The sequence below is a fragment of the Brassica rapa genome, chromosome A08, assembly GCF_000309985.2.
Source record: "Brassica rapa cultivar Chiifu-401-42 chromosome A08, CAAS_Brap_v3.01, whole genome shotgun sequence".
Lineage (NCBI taxonomy): Eukaryota > Viridiplantae > Streptophyta > Magnoliopsida > Brassicales > Brassicaceae > Brassica > Brassica rapa.
The window spans coordinates 142,696-157,839 of record NC_024802.2 but is presented as its reverse complement, the minus strand read 5'-3'; the positions used below and the strand labels follow the sequence as shown (position 1 = coordinate 157,839).

Here is a 15,144-nt window from a genome sequence, read left to right as displayed (position 1 = left end):
TATACTTGTATTACTCTCTTAATGTTGTAAGCTGAATGTGATATAACAGCATAGAGAGAGAGAGAGTTAGAGATAAGATACAGAGAGAAAGGCAGAAGAAGTAGATGACCATTGTTGTATCTCAAGAGCTCGGTTTGAGCTAAGATCTCTATAGTGCAGTTGCTGGTATCGTCCAGCTCCGGAGAGTTATAGCGGCTCTTCCTCATCGGAGGAGTGCGGTGAACTCGGGTGACTAAATCGTGTTTGCGTTCTTTCTTTGCTTTATCGTTTCTTGCATGTGCCATTGATCGAAGTCGTTAGATCAAAATCAAGCTCGAATCCTAGCATCTCAATTCATGGTAAAGATCTATCATATTTTGATTAAAAGGAACAAGATTTGTAAGAGAAAGAAGAAATTGTGAGAAAAAAGAATGAACAGCCGCTGTAAACTCGTAAGTGATAGGTTAGGGACGAGGACATTTTGGTAATTGTCGATTTCATTAACCTAAAATTGAAAAATGGTCAAAAGTTGACTTTAGGGCTCTCGAACCTGAGCCTTGTAATATTGGCAAATGATACCAACTACTAGACCAAAGGCTACCGTCGTTATTCTCGTACATATTTAATATACAAATCTTCAAAATTATTTAAAAGCTTCAAAATTCCTTCGCGATTACTCCCCGTATAATCTCCGATTTATCGATTCCGCTCTAGGCCCTACCGGTCCGCACGTGTTACGCCTAGCGCAATTTTGAACCTTGGTTTTATGTGGGTTCAAGTCTTTTAGCCGGAATTGTTTTCAGTAAGGGATATGTGCTCGGCATGTGGGGCTTTATGTTGAACTGTGTAAAGTTTCGATGCTGTGAATTTGTACAGGCTTCTGGTTTTAAGTCGATGGATTTTTTCAAAATTTTTAGTAAAGGACTATGGAGTTTTAGTTCAACCGGGTTTGAATAGTGTGATTGTAAAATATGTTCTTCGTCGCTTATTCGGGTGATATTTGTTTATTTGTGGCTTTTGTTAGTTGAAGTTTGTTCTTTAGACGCAATGGCTGTGTTTTTTACCGGAATTTGTCTTTGAACTTTTCTATTATCTCGAATAGTTACGATATTCAACATTTTCTTGTTTAGGCTGTAACTGGTAACTCATTTTAAGAATGAATGGAATAAATGAAATCTGGCTTTCCTTATTGATTTATTTCGCTTCTTTGATGATTATTTTTTTGTTCCACAAGTTCTTAGTGATTATGTCTTTCTTTGTTTTATGTTAATTAGATGTGTTCTAGCCTTCTAGGTTACATCTTTAGCTTTGGGTTGTAATGTTTATCTCGCTGATTTTTGATTTTGGAAAGTATCATATATTTACCGGTTTCAAAAAAAATGTAAATAGGAAAAATATGACTACAAAAATTAAGAAAAAGAAGTCAATAAGTAATATTGGTGTCAGGTCTGAACACATTTATTCGGAACTGTATAACTGAATCGAACTGAACCATAAAATGAATTTTGGTTAGGATATGGATCCTATCAATTAAGCGAACTAATCGTATATTTTTAGAACCGAGAAAAACAAAATTAAACCAAAAACTATATTTTATTTAAAAATATTTTTATAGACTAAAATAATAGAAACAAATAATTAGGATACTTTTTATCTGAAATATTTAAAACTAACTATCCAAAAATTTTATCTAAATACCCAAAAAAATTATGTTTAATTCAATTTTTGATTTTTAATCCGAATTAACCAAAAAATCGGAATCGAATGAGATCTGAAATAAACTCAGATATTAGTTGGTTCCTATTTGTTACCAAACCGAACCAAAAACCAAAATAACCAAATATAAACTGAATTGAATTTTCTAAATATCTGAAGGGATCTTAAACTTCTAGACAGAACTGGAACCTAATGTCTAAATAAACCGAGTACCAAACAGCGTAATCCTGTATCCAAACAGACCAATTGTGTTTTTTTTTTATTAACAAGAAGACCAATTGGGTTATTTTTAGATTGTCCGATCATTTCAAAACCCTACTTCAACCCTCCCCAGGGGCAAAAACAGAGACGCCGAAATCGGGAAATGGCTTCGTCTATTGCTGTTCGATCTCGCCTTGTGCCGAGTTTACTCAAGCTTCGATCTCGCAACCCAAGGAGGGCGTTGTTCTCTACGGAAGCTTCTTCTTCATCGAAGGTCTCCTCCTCTAGCCAGCAGCAGTCCATCTTTTCTGATTTTCCACCGCCAAATCACCTTCCTCCTCCTCCTCCTGAAGCCGCCGCGGAGGCTCTAGGGAAGGAGCGGAAAGGTCTAAAGTACCTAAGTAACGGACTCATCTGGGCATTCACTGGTGCCACCGCTGCAATTGGTTACACCAGCTATGGTATGTCGTTATCATCTTCTACTAAAACTACTCTTTGACTTTGCATTCAATTTAAGTTATGGCATGTCTTACTCTCTCAACTGTTGATCTTAGACTCTTTTTAGATCTCTCATGATTCTTGTTTTGTTGTTGATTGGTGCAGCTTACACATTAGATGAAGTGAATGAAAAGACTAAGTCTTTCCGTGAATCAGCTATGAAGCCACCACCTCCTGCTCTTGATTCTTCCTCCGCCATTGATGTGAGTTGTTACAACACTCTCTCTCAAATCATTTCTGACTAACCTTTGTTTCTCGATTAGCTCCCTTGACAATGCATCATCCTCTTTACATGTTTTTTGCAGAAATATCAGGCAATGTTGTACTCTGCTGCCATCAAAGGTATATAGACATTTTTTCTATGTCATCACCACAACTAGTAGCAGTATCGATCTCTTTAATTAAACATATCATGAATTGGGGTTTTGGCTTGAATTATGTTCAGTGCCTGCCAGAGCCATTGAAATGTATTTGGAGCTTAGGGAACAAGTCGAGGAACATGTTAAAGTATGTTCCTTTTCACCCTTTCTGACACTATATTCTTCTTTCTCTTCTCATTTCTTCTTATTATTTCTGCTTACAGGGCTTTACAGAACCTCTCTCGGAAAAGCTTCTTCCTGATTTGCATCCCTCCGAACAGAATGTAGTCTACACTCTCGTTCTTGATTTGAATGAGACCCTTCTTTACACTGACTGGAAGGTAGGTAACACCCACCCCATTTTCTTCAATTTGGATTCTCATTACCACCATTTGCTTTGCTTAGAGTGTCTACGTTATGGGGGGGGGGGGGGGGGGCAAATCAGTCCTGTTAAACTGATTCTGTCTTTTTATTTACAACACCAATAAAATTAGCGAGAAAGAGGGTGGAGGACGTTCAAAAGACCAGGTGTGGATGCATTCTTGGAGCACCTTGGCAAATTCTATGAGATTGTCGTCTATTCTGACCAGATGGATATGGTAGGTTCTATTCGTTTCTAGTCCTTTTGCATGTTGTAGTTTCCTAATATTGACACTTTCGTTTCATTGTCTTTAAGTATGTATATCCGGTATGTGAGAAGTTAGACCCGAATGGCTACATACGTTATAAGCTAGCAAGAGGCGCTACCAAATATGAGAATGGAAAGCACTACAGGGTACGTCAGTTACATACTTTCTCACCTACCAAAGCAGCTGCTTCTGAACCAACTTTCTTAAAATCCCCTTACTGCAGGATCTGTCGAAGCTGAACAGAGACCCGAAGAGGATTCTGTATGTAAGCGGGAATGCTTTTGATACAAGCCTTCAGCCAGAGAATTGTGTGCCAATCAAGCCTTACAAACTCGAATCTGATGACACTGCGCTTGTTGATCTTATACCCTTCCTCGAATGTAAGTAATGGTTCAGTTCCAGTCTTGTGAACTGCCTTTATCAATGTTGGTTGGTTGATCCTTTTTTTTTTTTTTGTTTGGGTCTGCAGATGTTGCACGTAACGGTCCAGCTGATATCAGACCGGTTCTAGCCTCTTACGAGAGAAAAGATGTTGCCAAAGAGTTCCTTGAGAGGTCCATCGAGTATCAAAAGTGAGTCTTCTTTTCGTATCAATTGCAAAATCTGTTGCTATGGTTGTCCAATATGAAGACTGTCTTTATTGAATATGGCAGGCGAATGCAAGGACAAAGACAAGGCCGACTCTGGAGGCGTTAGAAGGATCTAAAAACATTTTATGTATAGTGAGAGACGATTATATCCTCATTGATGCATTACACCATAAAACAAAAGCAGGAGCTTACTGTTCTTCGCTGTGGGGGTTTTAGGTAAACTCCAAACTAAAAAAATCGTGTCTTTACTCTCTCATCTAAAAGAGTTGTGTTATGTGTGACCTCTGTCTCGGCTTTACAAAGTTAACTTTTTCCATGAGAGTTTCCTTTTTATATGATCAGCAAATTTATATTGTTCTAATCTGTTTTGGTTAACAACCAAATGAATTAATTATGATTATGAATTTTGAGAAGGAAGTTTGTTGAAACGTCTATTTTGTATGTATTGCATTGGTGATAAAAATAGAGTGATTTTACCTGTCAGTTTCATTGCGTGCCTTAAGGTGCAATGGGAGAGTACAGTTGGGTCAGTCAACCTCTCCAAAGAGGGTCACAAGTCTAACGACCAATTACAATGATCCTTCACCTGTAATCATTTTCACTATTGTAGTTGTCAAATTAATCAGGAACCACATAAAATTATTGTACTACAAAACAGAGTATTGACTTTTATATTGTACTACGACTCTTAAAACTCACCCACTCATATTTATTACACGACACATCTCACAACTTGGAATCACAGACACCCACAATCCCACTCTCAAGTTTCACATGTCTCGTCCTCTTGTCTTCTTCTTCTTCTTCCTCTTTCTTGTCTTGGTCGTCCCTTGTCTCTCCCATGGAGGTGGAGGAGACCATGACGACGATGAGGCTCCACCCGCCAAGAGTACCGATCTCAAGTCAAAATCCTTAATCACAGTCAAAATCGCATGTCTTGTCATCATCTTTGTGCTCACGTTCATCAGCGGCGTGTCTCCCTACTTCTTGAAATGGAGCCAAGCGTTTTTGGTCCTGGGAACACAGTTCGCGGGAGGAGTGTTTCTCGCGACGGCCCTGATGCATTTCTTGTCAGATGCAGACGAGACGTTTACGGATTTGCTGACGGCGGAAGGAGAGTCGGAGCCGTCTCCTGCTTACCCATTCGCTTATATGTTGGCTTGTGCTGGTTATATGCTGACCATGCTCGCTGATTCCGTCATCGCTCATGTCTACTCCAAGACCCCATCCAAAGACGTGGAGCTTCAAGGTACCAACCTTAAAAAAGATTCTTGATTTCTCAAATCTCAATCAAGAATTATGCTGAAAGTTTGCTTCTTTTTTCGTTTTCAGGAGAAGAGAAACCGAATCAAGGTTCAGGGATAGGAGATAGCATTCTGCTGATCGTAGCTCTCTGTTTCCACTCTGTTTTCGAAGGCATAGCCATTGGGATCTCAGAGACCAAAGCAGATGCGTGGAGAGCTCTATGGACAATAACACTCCACAAGGTATTCGCAGCTATAGCCATGGGAATAGCTCTTCTCCGTATGATCCCTGACCGTCCTCTCTTCTCCTCCATCATGTATTCTTTCGCGTTCGCCATCTCGAGCCCGATAGGTGTTGCGATCGGAATAGTGATAGACGCAACGACGCAAGGGAGGGTGGCTGATTGGATATTCGCAGTGTCTATGAGCTTGGCGTGTGGGGTGTTCGTGTACGTGTCAGTGAATCATTTGTTGGCGAAAGGGTATCTTCCCAACAAAAAGGTTAACGTGGATGAGCCTAGGTTTAAGTTTTTGGCTGTTTTGTCTGGAGTTGTTGTCATCGCCATTGTTATGATATGGGACACTTGAATTGTTCTCAAAAGTACTACAGATTTTAGAATTATAAAATTGGGTTTTTTTTTTTAAATGTGTGAGAAAACAAAGGTTATTTGATACAATATAGTTCATTGATTTTTGATGTTTATGTATGGAACAGTCCGGTTTTGTAGAATCAAGTGAACACTAATCGATAGAATGGTTTCGCGAAACATAACAAACTCAATCTCTAGATTGAACAGACTGTATTTATCAATAGGCATGGGCATTTTCCTGTAACTCGAAAAGAAGACAACCGAAAACTATTTTGGGTCATACATTTTATTCTATTGAGTACACTAGATTTTGATCGGAACTTTAAAAATTCAAATTTCTTTGGTTAGTTATAAACAGTGTATAATATGGATTAGTATTTGGTTTTGTTGTACATAATTATATTACTAACTAGTATTATATATACGGAAGAAGGAAATAGTTTATTTTAAATTAAATAATTTCTGAATTTATTTGTTTGAGATTTTATGTACGTTCTTATTTCAGATTTAAATAGATTATGATCCGCGCGACAGAGCAGATTTCTTTTTTTTTTAAATAATTGGATGTTGTTTACTGTCAAGAGAGATTTTAGCGGTATAAAATTATTAAAACTATTTTTTGTAGTTTATCTTGCTAATAATTTGGTTCATATTATAATCAGTTTAATTTTTTTTTTATAATTATTTTAAGAATTTACTTTCAAATAATATGTTTTAACATTATTATCTAAGTGTATTTTAATATATATATATATACTATTTTATTTTTTATAAATTAAATATGAAATTTTATAATAAATTATTTAATTTAATTTTAGTTAGTTCAACTCCTCAGTAATTTATTTGATTAACTGTATGATATATTTTAATAAAAATTTAATTATAAAGTTGATTTGATGTCAATTTATTTCATTTTATTTATATACAATATTTAATGTAATATGAAATTTTATTTGAATTTAAATAGTCATTTTTTATTTATGAAAAATAAACACAATAACCCATTATTTTAGTTAATTTGATATTGATTGAATTTTTTTTGTATTATCTATATCTGCAAAAATAAGTTATCCTTATTTTTAATTTTTTCATAAATTATTTGAATGTTCTAATTAGTTATTTGATTTAAATATTTGAAAGAAAATTATAAAAGTTACTCAGAAATAAGACTTAGTGTTTTATATTGTTTGGACACAACATCAATTATTGTGTTGTTTGGAAACATATATACTAGTATAATATTATTTCCATAGTTACTCTATAAAAGAGTTCTGTATTTTATTTAAAATGCTACAAAAATATGGTCCAAATAAATGTTTCTGTTTTTAAGAAAAATCAACAGATTTTGGGCTAATTTAACAGATAGATTTGTAGGGGTTTTAAGAGTTCTCATAATTACATAGTTTGTAATGGGTATTTTTTATACCTTTAAATGTTGTGAAATTATATATCAAAATATTTTATTTTGTAAAATTTTAGTTAAAAACTCGCAATTAAAAACCGGATAAAACTTGGTAAAAAACTTGAAAATTTGTCATTAACCCACAACTGACACTGGTTAACCAGATAAAAATCCATTTGAATGTGATGATATTTTCTAAACATTTAATAAACCCTGATATACTTTTAAATTTTTCATAAAATTACATAAACTAATTTATTTGTAATTCTTTATTTTGATAAAAACAATTACTATAATTTAAAGAAAATGGTGATAAAAACTAAAATTCATTGTTATAATTCAATATCATTTTATTTTCGTTATTGTTAATCTATTTAAAATTTTGTCAATTTTATTTTCAATAAATTTTTATTAGTTTTCTTTTCAATAACTCTTGTTAAAATTTAATTTTATAGTAATTGTTATTTACTCATTTATTAATTTTAACTAAAGTCTTAAGGTGTTAGAAAAATTAGTTAATAATATTTTTTTTATGAGAAGGTTAAATTAAATAAAATATTTAAGTATTTAATTATATTTTGTGAAAACATGAATTTTTTTATATTTAACTATTTTAATATTATATACATATATTATAATATTTAAAATTTATTAATGTATTGATCCGCAGTTCACCATAATCGATCCAGTAATCTGGTGATCCAGAAAATAATCCGGCTCAGTGTTCGGATCAGATTAAAAACAAGAACAAAAGATGTATATAATGCATGTTATTAGGATAATGAATTGGTCCATGATGCAGATTGTTACTAATAAATAATAATGAATATATGTTGAATCACTATAATATTTTATATCCAAAATATTTTAAATTATCTTAATTATCCAAAAATTATACGAAAATTCAAAAAAATTGACATTAATCCAAAACTCAATTTTTTTTACCTTTTTAACCGAATTAATCAAAAAACCAGAACCGAATGGGATCCGAAATTATTCTGATGTAAGCCGGTTCCCAAGTTTGTTACCCTAACCGAACCAAAAAACCGAAAAAAACAAATCGAAACCCAATCGAACTTTCTAAATGTTCGAACGCATATCCTACAATTATAGAACCAAACCGAAAACCGAATGTCCATGGCTAGTTCTGCACGTTGCTCACGGAACTACCCTAAAAAAATTATATAGGTAAATTATGATATCTGAAAAAATAGATAAGAAAATAAAAGATAAATAAAACGAGCTGGTAGAAACCTATTATATTCCCCATGAATTAGGAGCAAGAGTTTCGATCAACCCTCCGGTAACCTATTTCAAGGTTTTGAGTTTTTGATGCTTATACAATTTTGCTTAGTCACGTTTGGTAACTTTTCTATAAGATGATGATCATAAATAAGAGCTTTGCAGGTACACTTGTAAAATCTGGAGAGGCTATGGCTCCCAAAAAGGTTGAAACTGGTGGTAGAGATTTAATCAGTAGCTTACCAGATGAACTTCTGAGTGAGATCCTATCTTTGCTTCCAACTCAAACTGCTGGTTCACAACCTTGATTTCGATGAGTCCACCATGGTCTTTGATCCCTCACTACCAAAAGCTGGTCTTCGCTTCATTGATTTCGTGAGGAGAACCCTTGTATTGCTAGGTGATTCTCCCATTCACAAATTCTCTTTGGAATGGAAATCTGAGAAAGCTCAGCATCTTATCTACCCTCTGATCTACAATGCCCTACAACGTGAAGTCTTGGAGCTACATTTGATATCACCAAAACGTCAGTTCGTACCGTCTGAGTTGTTCTTTAGCAAGACACTGGTTAAGCTCACTCTAGCACTTGGATGTTTTGCCCGAGAAACGACAACGTTCAGTGTGCTTTTCCCTGCGCTTAAATCTCTTTCTCTCTTTTCAGTCATGTTTGCTGCATCTTCTGAAATGTATGGTGTCCTCCTCGCTAGCCCTTTGCTTGAGGAAATTCACATTTTCTATGATGGACCTTATAGCTCGTTTTGGATCAAACAGGTTTGGGGTTCATCCATCAAGAGGATAACCATTTTCTACCGTTCTTGTGATCTAGATGATTCATGTTTTATCTTTAAGACCCCCAGTCTTGTGTTCCTTGACTACTCTAGTTACGTCGCACAGGATTATCTTGTTCAGTTTGATGATTCTCTTGTCGAAGCTAGATTGGATATTCGGTTGTGGAAGTATTATGATCATGTCCTACCATTACCTATCTCATTACATCGCACAAGATTATCTTGTTCAGTTTGATGTCTTTCTTCACATTGTTTTCATTCATAACTACATTTTTATCAATCTTGTGTGTCTTGTCTTTCTTTACACTTCATTTCATTTCCAATGGTAAAAAAACCGTACTCTGCATGCATGGTTCCCAAATCATATACAACACTCCTAAGCCTCCTCAGGTTTGCTCATCCAATCAAGGTCACTCTTTAAGATCATCATGCACTCCCCTCTCCACGATCGCATTAATTCTCCACAACACCATCCTGCTTTCCATTTTCATGGCTTTGATTGCGTAGAGCCTCGAAAGCAGACCCTTGACGAATCCGTAGTCGCTCTTACTGTACCATTTCATCTGTTTGTTCACAACTTTCTCCAAATCTGTGAAAGCTCTCCTCACAACCCCAACTTCCATTCCTCCTCTTTCCACAAGCTCTCTCACCGAATCTATAATCTTCAAAGTAATCTCCTTAACAGAATCAGCATGACTTGTGACCTCTACCAAGTGAACCGCTGCACAAAAAGCACCCACAAACGCCAAGACCCAGCAACTATTATCTTCTACCAGAAGCAGCTGTACCGGTGGGTTTAGCCTTGTGTTGATCTCAGGGAGAAGAACATCAATCACAGGAATCAAAATATCCATATCATCAAGCATCATTGTTAGAGACTGGAAGATATAGACCGCTTTCTCGAACTGTGTCTTGCATTGTGATACAATATAGTCCCATAGATCGAACCATGTGTCTTCTTCTTTGTTGCTTAACACTTCATTAGCAACGTGGAACACCACTTCGCCTAGGAGTTTGAACATGCTGTCTGAGACTGAGAGCCGGTCTTCCTTAAGGCAAGAAATGAGCAGTGGCTGGAGCTGTCTCATCACTGAAACCTCTATCACCACCTTCTTGGTAGTGTGGTCAGAGAGCAGGAGGTTTAGCCTTCTGATAGCCACTTCTCTGGAACTCTCTTCGAGATCAGTTACCGCAAAGATTCTTAAGATTTCAAGTGGTGATGATAAGGTGGACAAATGGTTACACCAATCAATTTCAAACCCTCCTGCTATGTGATCATTATCATCATCATCATCATCATGGCCATACATGTTGGGTTTTCGAAGCACACTCGAAATCTCACTCTTAACCTTCTTTCTTTCTTTCTTAGATTCGTGACGGCAAGAAGCAATCTTGAAAGCTAACTCCGCTACAAAGGTGCGCTGTTCCTTATTGTACTTAGAGAGGGTGCCGTCTCGTGCAAGGAACGTCTTGAGATCTTGGAGCCCTCTATCAACAAACTCTCCCTTTCCTTTCTTCACCGCATCATCCGCCAACTTGCGAATACGCTCCATCAAGGTCGATTCCATCTCCGAATCGGCGGCATGAACCCCAATTTTAACAACAGTTTGAAACGCCAAGACCCAATCTTGGACCCCGACTCTCTCAGCGTTAAGCAGCACCAACTCGGCTTCATCGTAAACTCTCTGAATAACTGGTAGGGTGATGAAGTCATCGCAGACCGCAGGCACGTCGAGGAAGACATGAAAGGCTCTGCAAGGGTAAGTATCAGTAAGTCCGAGGATGCAACCGTTGAGCTCCTCCCATCCTCCCTCGTCCAACATACCAACGTTGTAAGCCACGAAGGAGACGATTCTCCGGAGGATCTTGATATCAGATTCTCTCGTTTCTTCCATCTCCAGGCACGAAATCACGAGAGGCTTGACGTCGCGGAGAGCGGAGGGAGAGAACTGGAAGTTTCGGCTTCTGAGCTCGGTGGTTGCTTGGGAGAGAAGGTAGATCATCCGGAACCTGAGGAGGCCATCGGTGGAACAGCTTCGATACGCCTTGAGAAGCTTTAGGGTTAAGAAGTCTGCGAAATGAGCGACGCAGCATTCGTAGAGAGCACGCGCCGATTTGTACTCGCTGCTTTCTTGGCTCTTGAAGAGTGCGTCGATGACGGCCGCTACTTCGTTGCAGGTTTCGGTTTTGAGAAAATCTCTGGCTTTCGACATCTGATTCCAAGATTCCTCCAGTGCAGCAATCCATGGATCCTCCATTGCAGCTTCTTCTTCTTCTTCTTCGGCCATTTTCTTTTCTTTTTCCCGAGAAAATTTCGCTTCTTTTCTCTGGAAAATGGGATTTAGTAAGACTTTGCGGTTTATTAGTTTTGAGAATGAATAATATAAACCGGACTTAACCTTATTTAACCAACGGAGGCACGTGCTGTGGATATGGCTTTCCGAGAGGGCTTGGTTTGAGATGGGCTTATAATGGGCCCAATTGTGTGTGGTAATGGTGGCGTTTGTGTCTCTAGTCCCGCCACTCTGTATTAAATCAGGTTTTCAAATAAGTGTGTATCTGCTTCGGGAAGGATTGAATCTTAGGGCGGGGATGAATTTGGGGGAATTGCGTCTTTGGTGCTGGTCTCCCAGGAGCTACGTTTGGTTCTCCTACCGGATTTGGTGGCTCTAACCCAGGAAGCGGCCTCCCAGTTGCACCAGCATCTGGTGGTTTTGCTGCTGCTGGGTCTAGTGCTACTGGTGGATTTGCCGCCATGGCTTCGGCTGGTAGGGGATTCGCAGGTGCTTCTTCTAGTCCAACTGGTGGATTCGCTGGCTTAGCCTCAGGTAGTGGTGGTTTCGGCGGTGCTGCTCCAGGAGGAGGAGCTGGTGGTGGATTTGGTGGACTTGGTTCAGGATCGGGTGGTGGTGGATTTGGTGGAGTTGGTTCAGGCTCGGGAGGGTTTGGAAGCTTTGCTCCTCCTAATAGTGGAGGTTTTGCTGGAGCATCAGGAGGTATATACATATAACATCTTAAACATACACAATCATGCTCTTATTACATCTGTGGACCATTGTATGTCTTTTCAACAGGTGGTGGTTTTGGGGGTTTCGCTGGCCAAGGGCAAGGCGGTGGTGGTGGGTTCTCAGGGTTTGGTGGGAACACGGGAGGAGCAGGAGGAAAGCCATCGGAACTCTTCACACAGATGAGAAAATGAGACGAAAGATGTATTATATGTTAAAATGAGAATGGCATGCGAGCAAAGTCTCTGATTCACTTTAGATCTAATCTGGTAGCTATTATATCGAGTTTGTATGTTCATCTACATTAATGAAAACGTTTGTTTGTGTACTCAATTTCTTAGTTATGTGAGCGGACCCTTGCAGACTAAACTCCCACGTGGCTCATGCCTTTGGTCATCGGCTAATAGCCTACATACGAGTGCGCTTTTTCATCATTGTGAAAACCGATTTTAGCTTGTTTATTGTTTTTATAACATGATAACATAGATATCTATTCTTATTTAATCTAGAACTGATATACATATAAGAATATATCACATGTTGCAAAAATGATAAAATGATTTTGAATTGGGGGAGTTGTGTAAACAAACTGAGCAAGGGAAAAATAAAAGAGGGGGAAGGAGTAGAGAGAGAGAGAGAGGCATTATTCCAGGAAACATTTATTACAGTGTGTCCCCTTGGTTATAATTTAATTTAATTTTGGGCTAAAGAGATATTTAATTTTCTGCGAAAATATAAATGTTATTGTTTTGCTCTTGTTCGATTCGATTCGATGTGATCCCGCGCCAACAAAGACTCTTTTCTTCTTCTACTCGTGAAAATTCGAGAGAGAGACGAGAAATAGAGATATACAGAAGAGCCGCATTTGAATTTACTGCTTCTGGGTCTCCTCCGATTCCGACAAGTTTAGAATTTTTAATCGAATCTTAGGTTTTGTCCCCAGAAGAATTTGTGGGGATGAATTTGGGGGAATTGAACAAGGTGTGGGAGATAAAGGCGTTGAAGAAGAAACCGAAGGAAGAAGAAGCGAGGAAGATTCTGGAGAAAGTGGCGAATCAGGTTCAGCCCATTATGACTCGACGCAAATGGCGTGTCAAGCTTCTCTCCGAATTCTGGTAATTTTTTTTATTTAAAAAAGGGGCTCTCTTTCCTCTTTTAATCATCTGATTTCGAAATTGCTTGCAGCCCAACGAATCCAAGGCTTTTGGGAGTGAATGTTAATAGAGGCGTTCATGTCAAATTGAGGCTTCGGAGGGTAAACCACGATGGAGATTTCTTATCCTATCACGAGATCCTTGACACTATGCTCCACGAGCTTTGCCACAATGCTCATGGTCCTCACAATGCTAGTTTTTATAAGCTTTGGGATGAACTTCGAAAGGTCCTTTCCTTTGCTTAATCTCATGTTTGATGTTTTTTTTTGTAATGGTAGGATGTTCTCTTTGTTGAATACTAGTATCATTGTTCTAAGCTCATGCTAGCTGCACCACTATGCCTTATTTGTGATAAAATCAAATTGGTGGAATTGTGATTCTTATGTAGGGGATAGTCATATGCCTTTTTTGAAAGGAAAATGACAATTAGATTTTACTTGCTGCTGCTGCATTACTAATTTTGTCCATTGTCTCAGGAATGTGAGGAGTTGATGTCAAAGGGTATCACAGGGACAGGCCAGGGCTTTGATGTTCCTGGCAAGCGCTTGGGTGGCTTTTCTCGTCAGCCTCCCCTCTCTTCTCTTCGCGTAACAGCAGCTAAAGCAGCTGAAAAGAGAGTGCGTGCGGGTAATTTGTTACCCTCAGGACCTCAACGCCTTGGTGGTGATAGCAGCATTATGTCAGATCTTACCCCAATCCAGGCTGCTGCAATGGCTGCTGAAAGGCGTTTACTTGATGACATCTGGTGTGGTTCCCAGTCCGCAGAGGCTTTAGAAGACCAAGAGAATTATAGTGACGCATGTGCGGAACCTGTTGTTTCGGTAAGGTCAGCAAAAAGAAGCAGTAGCTGCTCAAATGCTACCAGTTCATCATGCCCTCCATCTTCCTGGGGATCAGATGTCATTGATTTAACAGAGGAAGAAGCTTCTGAAAGTAGTAGATGTAGTAAAAGAAGTTGCAACCCAGCTGGTGATCAAGGTCCTTCGTCTTCCTCCAAAGATGAACCAATATCTGGTGTTATGAAATCATCAGAAACTTCACCATCCACCAGTTGCAATGAAAACCAAGGCAGAGAAGAAAGTGCAATGTGGGAGTGTGCAGAATGCACCTTATTGAACCCGGTGAGTGAGTCTTGTAAATAATATTATTTCCTCTGAGATTGTTTGCTTTTTTTCGAATTGAAAATTGAAGCTTCCTGCTATCTTTTCCGCAGTTGTTGGCTCCAATATGCGAGCTATGCACTGCGGCAAAGCCAAAGGAAAGAGAAATGAAGAACAAAGTATGGTCTTGCAAGTTCTGCACTCTTGAAAACGAGGTGAATCTGGAGAAATGCGAGGCTTGTGGTCAGTGGAGATACTCGTATGGACAACCATTGTCGACTCGTGCTCCTAATGTCGGCACTTGAGGGAGTTCCTATTGTGTTGTACTCGAAGTGAGGTACTGGGAATGGGTTGGTTCTCGAAGTTTATGAGGGAGTTCATGCTCGTTGGTGAGGTAGGCCTCGAAGTTTGTATGTTGGTTAATATGACTAGTAGATTTTCTTTATCATTGTCCCAGAATGCCAGTCTCAAGTACATGGGAATGGGATGGTTCTTAAGATCTTTTGACTAAGTCCATTATTAATTGTGTGCTGCCTCTTCTCTGCGTTTGGGATGTATCTCTTTCACTCGAATGGAATTTATGGATTTGGCACATGGTAGACTATGTTATATGGCTTTATGAAGAGTTTCAATATCCTTAAAAAGGC

General features: G+C 38.3%; 4 protein-coding genes and 1 pseudogene across 5 annotated transcripts; 4 read left to right on the top strand and 1 right to left on the bottom strand.

Moving 5' to 3' along the window:
• Positions 1-1,974: 1,974 nt before the first annotated feature.
• On the top strand, positions 1,975-4,333 carry LOC103832551 (mitochondrial import inner membrane translocase subunit TIM50). Its single transcript, XM_009108572.3, has 10 exons — positions 1,975-2,357; positions 2,500-2,597; positions 2,700-2,736; positions 2,840-2,901; positions 2,978-3,094; positions 3,248-3,352; positions 3,430-3,528; positions 3,606-3,762; positions 3,852-3,954; positions 4,036-4,333. Exons 1-10 carry the CDS (start codon positions 2,060-2,062, stop codon positions 4,076-4,078), a joined length of 1,119 nt encoding a protein of 372 aa, XP_009106820.1. The 5' UTR covers positions 1,975-2,059; the 3' UTR covers positions 4,079-4,333.
• A 301-nt stretch (positions 4,334-4,634) lies between these two features.
• LOC103832550 (zinc transporter 11) lies at positions 4,635-5,919 on the top strand. The gene is made up of 2 exons (XM_009108571.3): positions 4,635-5,221; positions 5,305-5,919. The coding sequence occupies exons 1-2, from the start codon at positions 4,747-4,749 to the stop codon at positions 5,802-5,804; spliced, it is 975 nt and encodes a 324-aa protein (XP_009106819.1). The 5' UTR covers positions 4,635-4,746; the 3' UTR covers positions 5,805-5,919.
• A 233-nt stretch (positions 5,920-6,152) lies between these two features.
• On the top strand, positions 6,153-9,519 carry LOC103832716 (F-box/LRR-repeat protein At1g48400-like). Its single transcript, XM_033277407.1, has 2 exons — positions 6,153-8,753; positions 8,851-9,519. The coding sequence occupies exons 1-2, from the start codon at positions 8,588-8,590 to the stop codon at positions 9,471-9,473; spliced, it is 789 nt and encodes a 262-aa protein (XP_033133298.1). The 5' UTR covers positions 6,153-8,587; the 3' UTR covers positions 9,474-9,519.
• Positions 9,352-11,583, bottom strand: LOC103832549 (annotated as a pseudogene).
• Positions 11,584-11,992: 409 nt separating this feature from the next.
• LOC103832546 (DNA-dependent metalloprotease WSS1) lies at positions 11,993-15,101 on the top strand. 2 transcript variants are annotated; one of them, XM_033277758.1, is made up of 6 exons: positions 11,993-12,234; positions 12,313-13,358; positions 13,429-13,624; positions 13,874-14,384; positions 14,433-14,518; positions 14,611-15,101. In XM_033277758.1, the coding sequence occupies exons 2-6, from the start codon at positions 13,201-13,203 to the stop codon at positions 14,800-14,802; spliced, it is 1,143 nt and encodes a 380-aa protein (XP_033133649.1). In that variant the 5' UTR covers positions 11,993-12,234; positions 12,313-13,200; the 3' UTR covers positions 14,803-15,101. The 2 variants fall into 2 exon arrangements, with proteins under 2 accessions (XP_033133649.1, XP_009106814.2); XM_009108566.3 differs by having other exon boundaries at positions 13,874-14,518.
• Positions 15,102-15,144: the final 43 nt, after the last annotated feature.

Coding starts and splice junctions, on each gene's coding strand:
- LOC103832551 (XM_009108572.3), top strand. CDS start 2,060: ATGGCTTCGTCTATTGCTGTTCGATCTCGCCTTGTGCCGAGTTTACTC. Junction 2,358..2,499: donor AATTGGTTACACCAGCTATG/GTATGTCGTTAT, acceptor TGATTGGTGCAG/CTTACACATTAGATGAAGTG. Junction 2,737..2,839: donor GTACTCTGCTGCCATCAAAG/GTATATAGACAT, acceptor AATTATGTTCAG/TGCCTGCCAGAGCCATTGAA.
- LOC103832550 (XM_009108571.3), top strand. CDS start 4,747: ATGTCTCGTCCTCTTGTCTTCTTCTTCTTCTTCCTCTTTCTTGTCTTG. Junction 5,222..5,304: donor CAAAGACGTGGAGCTTCAAG/GTACCAACCTTA, acceptor TTTCGTTTTCAG/GAGAAGAGAAACCGAATCAA.
- LOC103832716 (XM_033277407.1), top strand. CDS start 8,588: ATGATGATCATAAATAAGAGCTTTGCAGGTACACTTGTAAAATCTGGA. Junction 8,754..8,850: donor TCAAACTGCTGGTTCACAAC/CTTGATTTCGAT, acceptor TTGTATTGCTAG/GTGATTCTCCCATTCACAAA.
- LOC103832546 (XM_009108566.3), top strand. CDS start 13,201: ATGAATTTGGGGGAATTGAACAAGGTGTGGGAGATAAAGGCGTTGAAG. Junction 13,625..13,873: donor TTTGGGATGAACTTCGAAAG/GTCCTTTCCTTT, acceptor CCATTGTCTCAG/GAATGTGAGGAGTTGATGTC. Junction 14,519..14,610: donor AATGCACCTTATTGAACCCG/GTGAGTGAGTCT, acceptor TCTTTTCCGCAG/TTGTTGGCTCCAATATGCGA.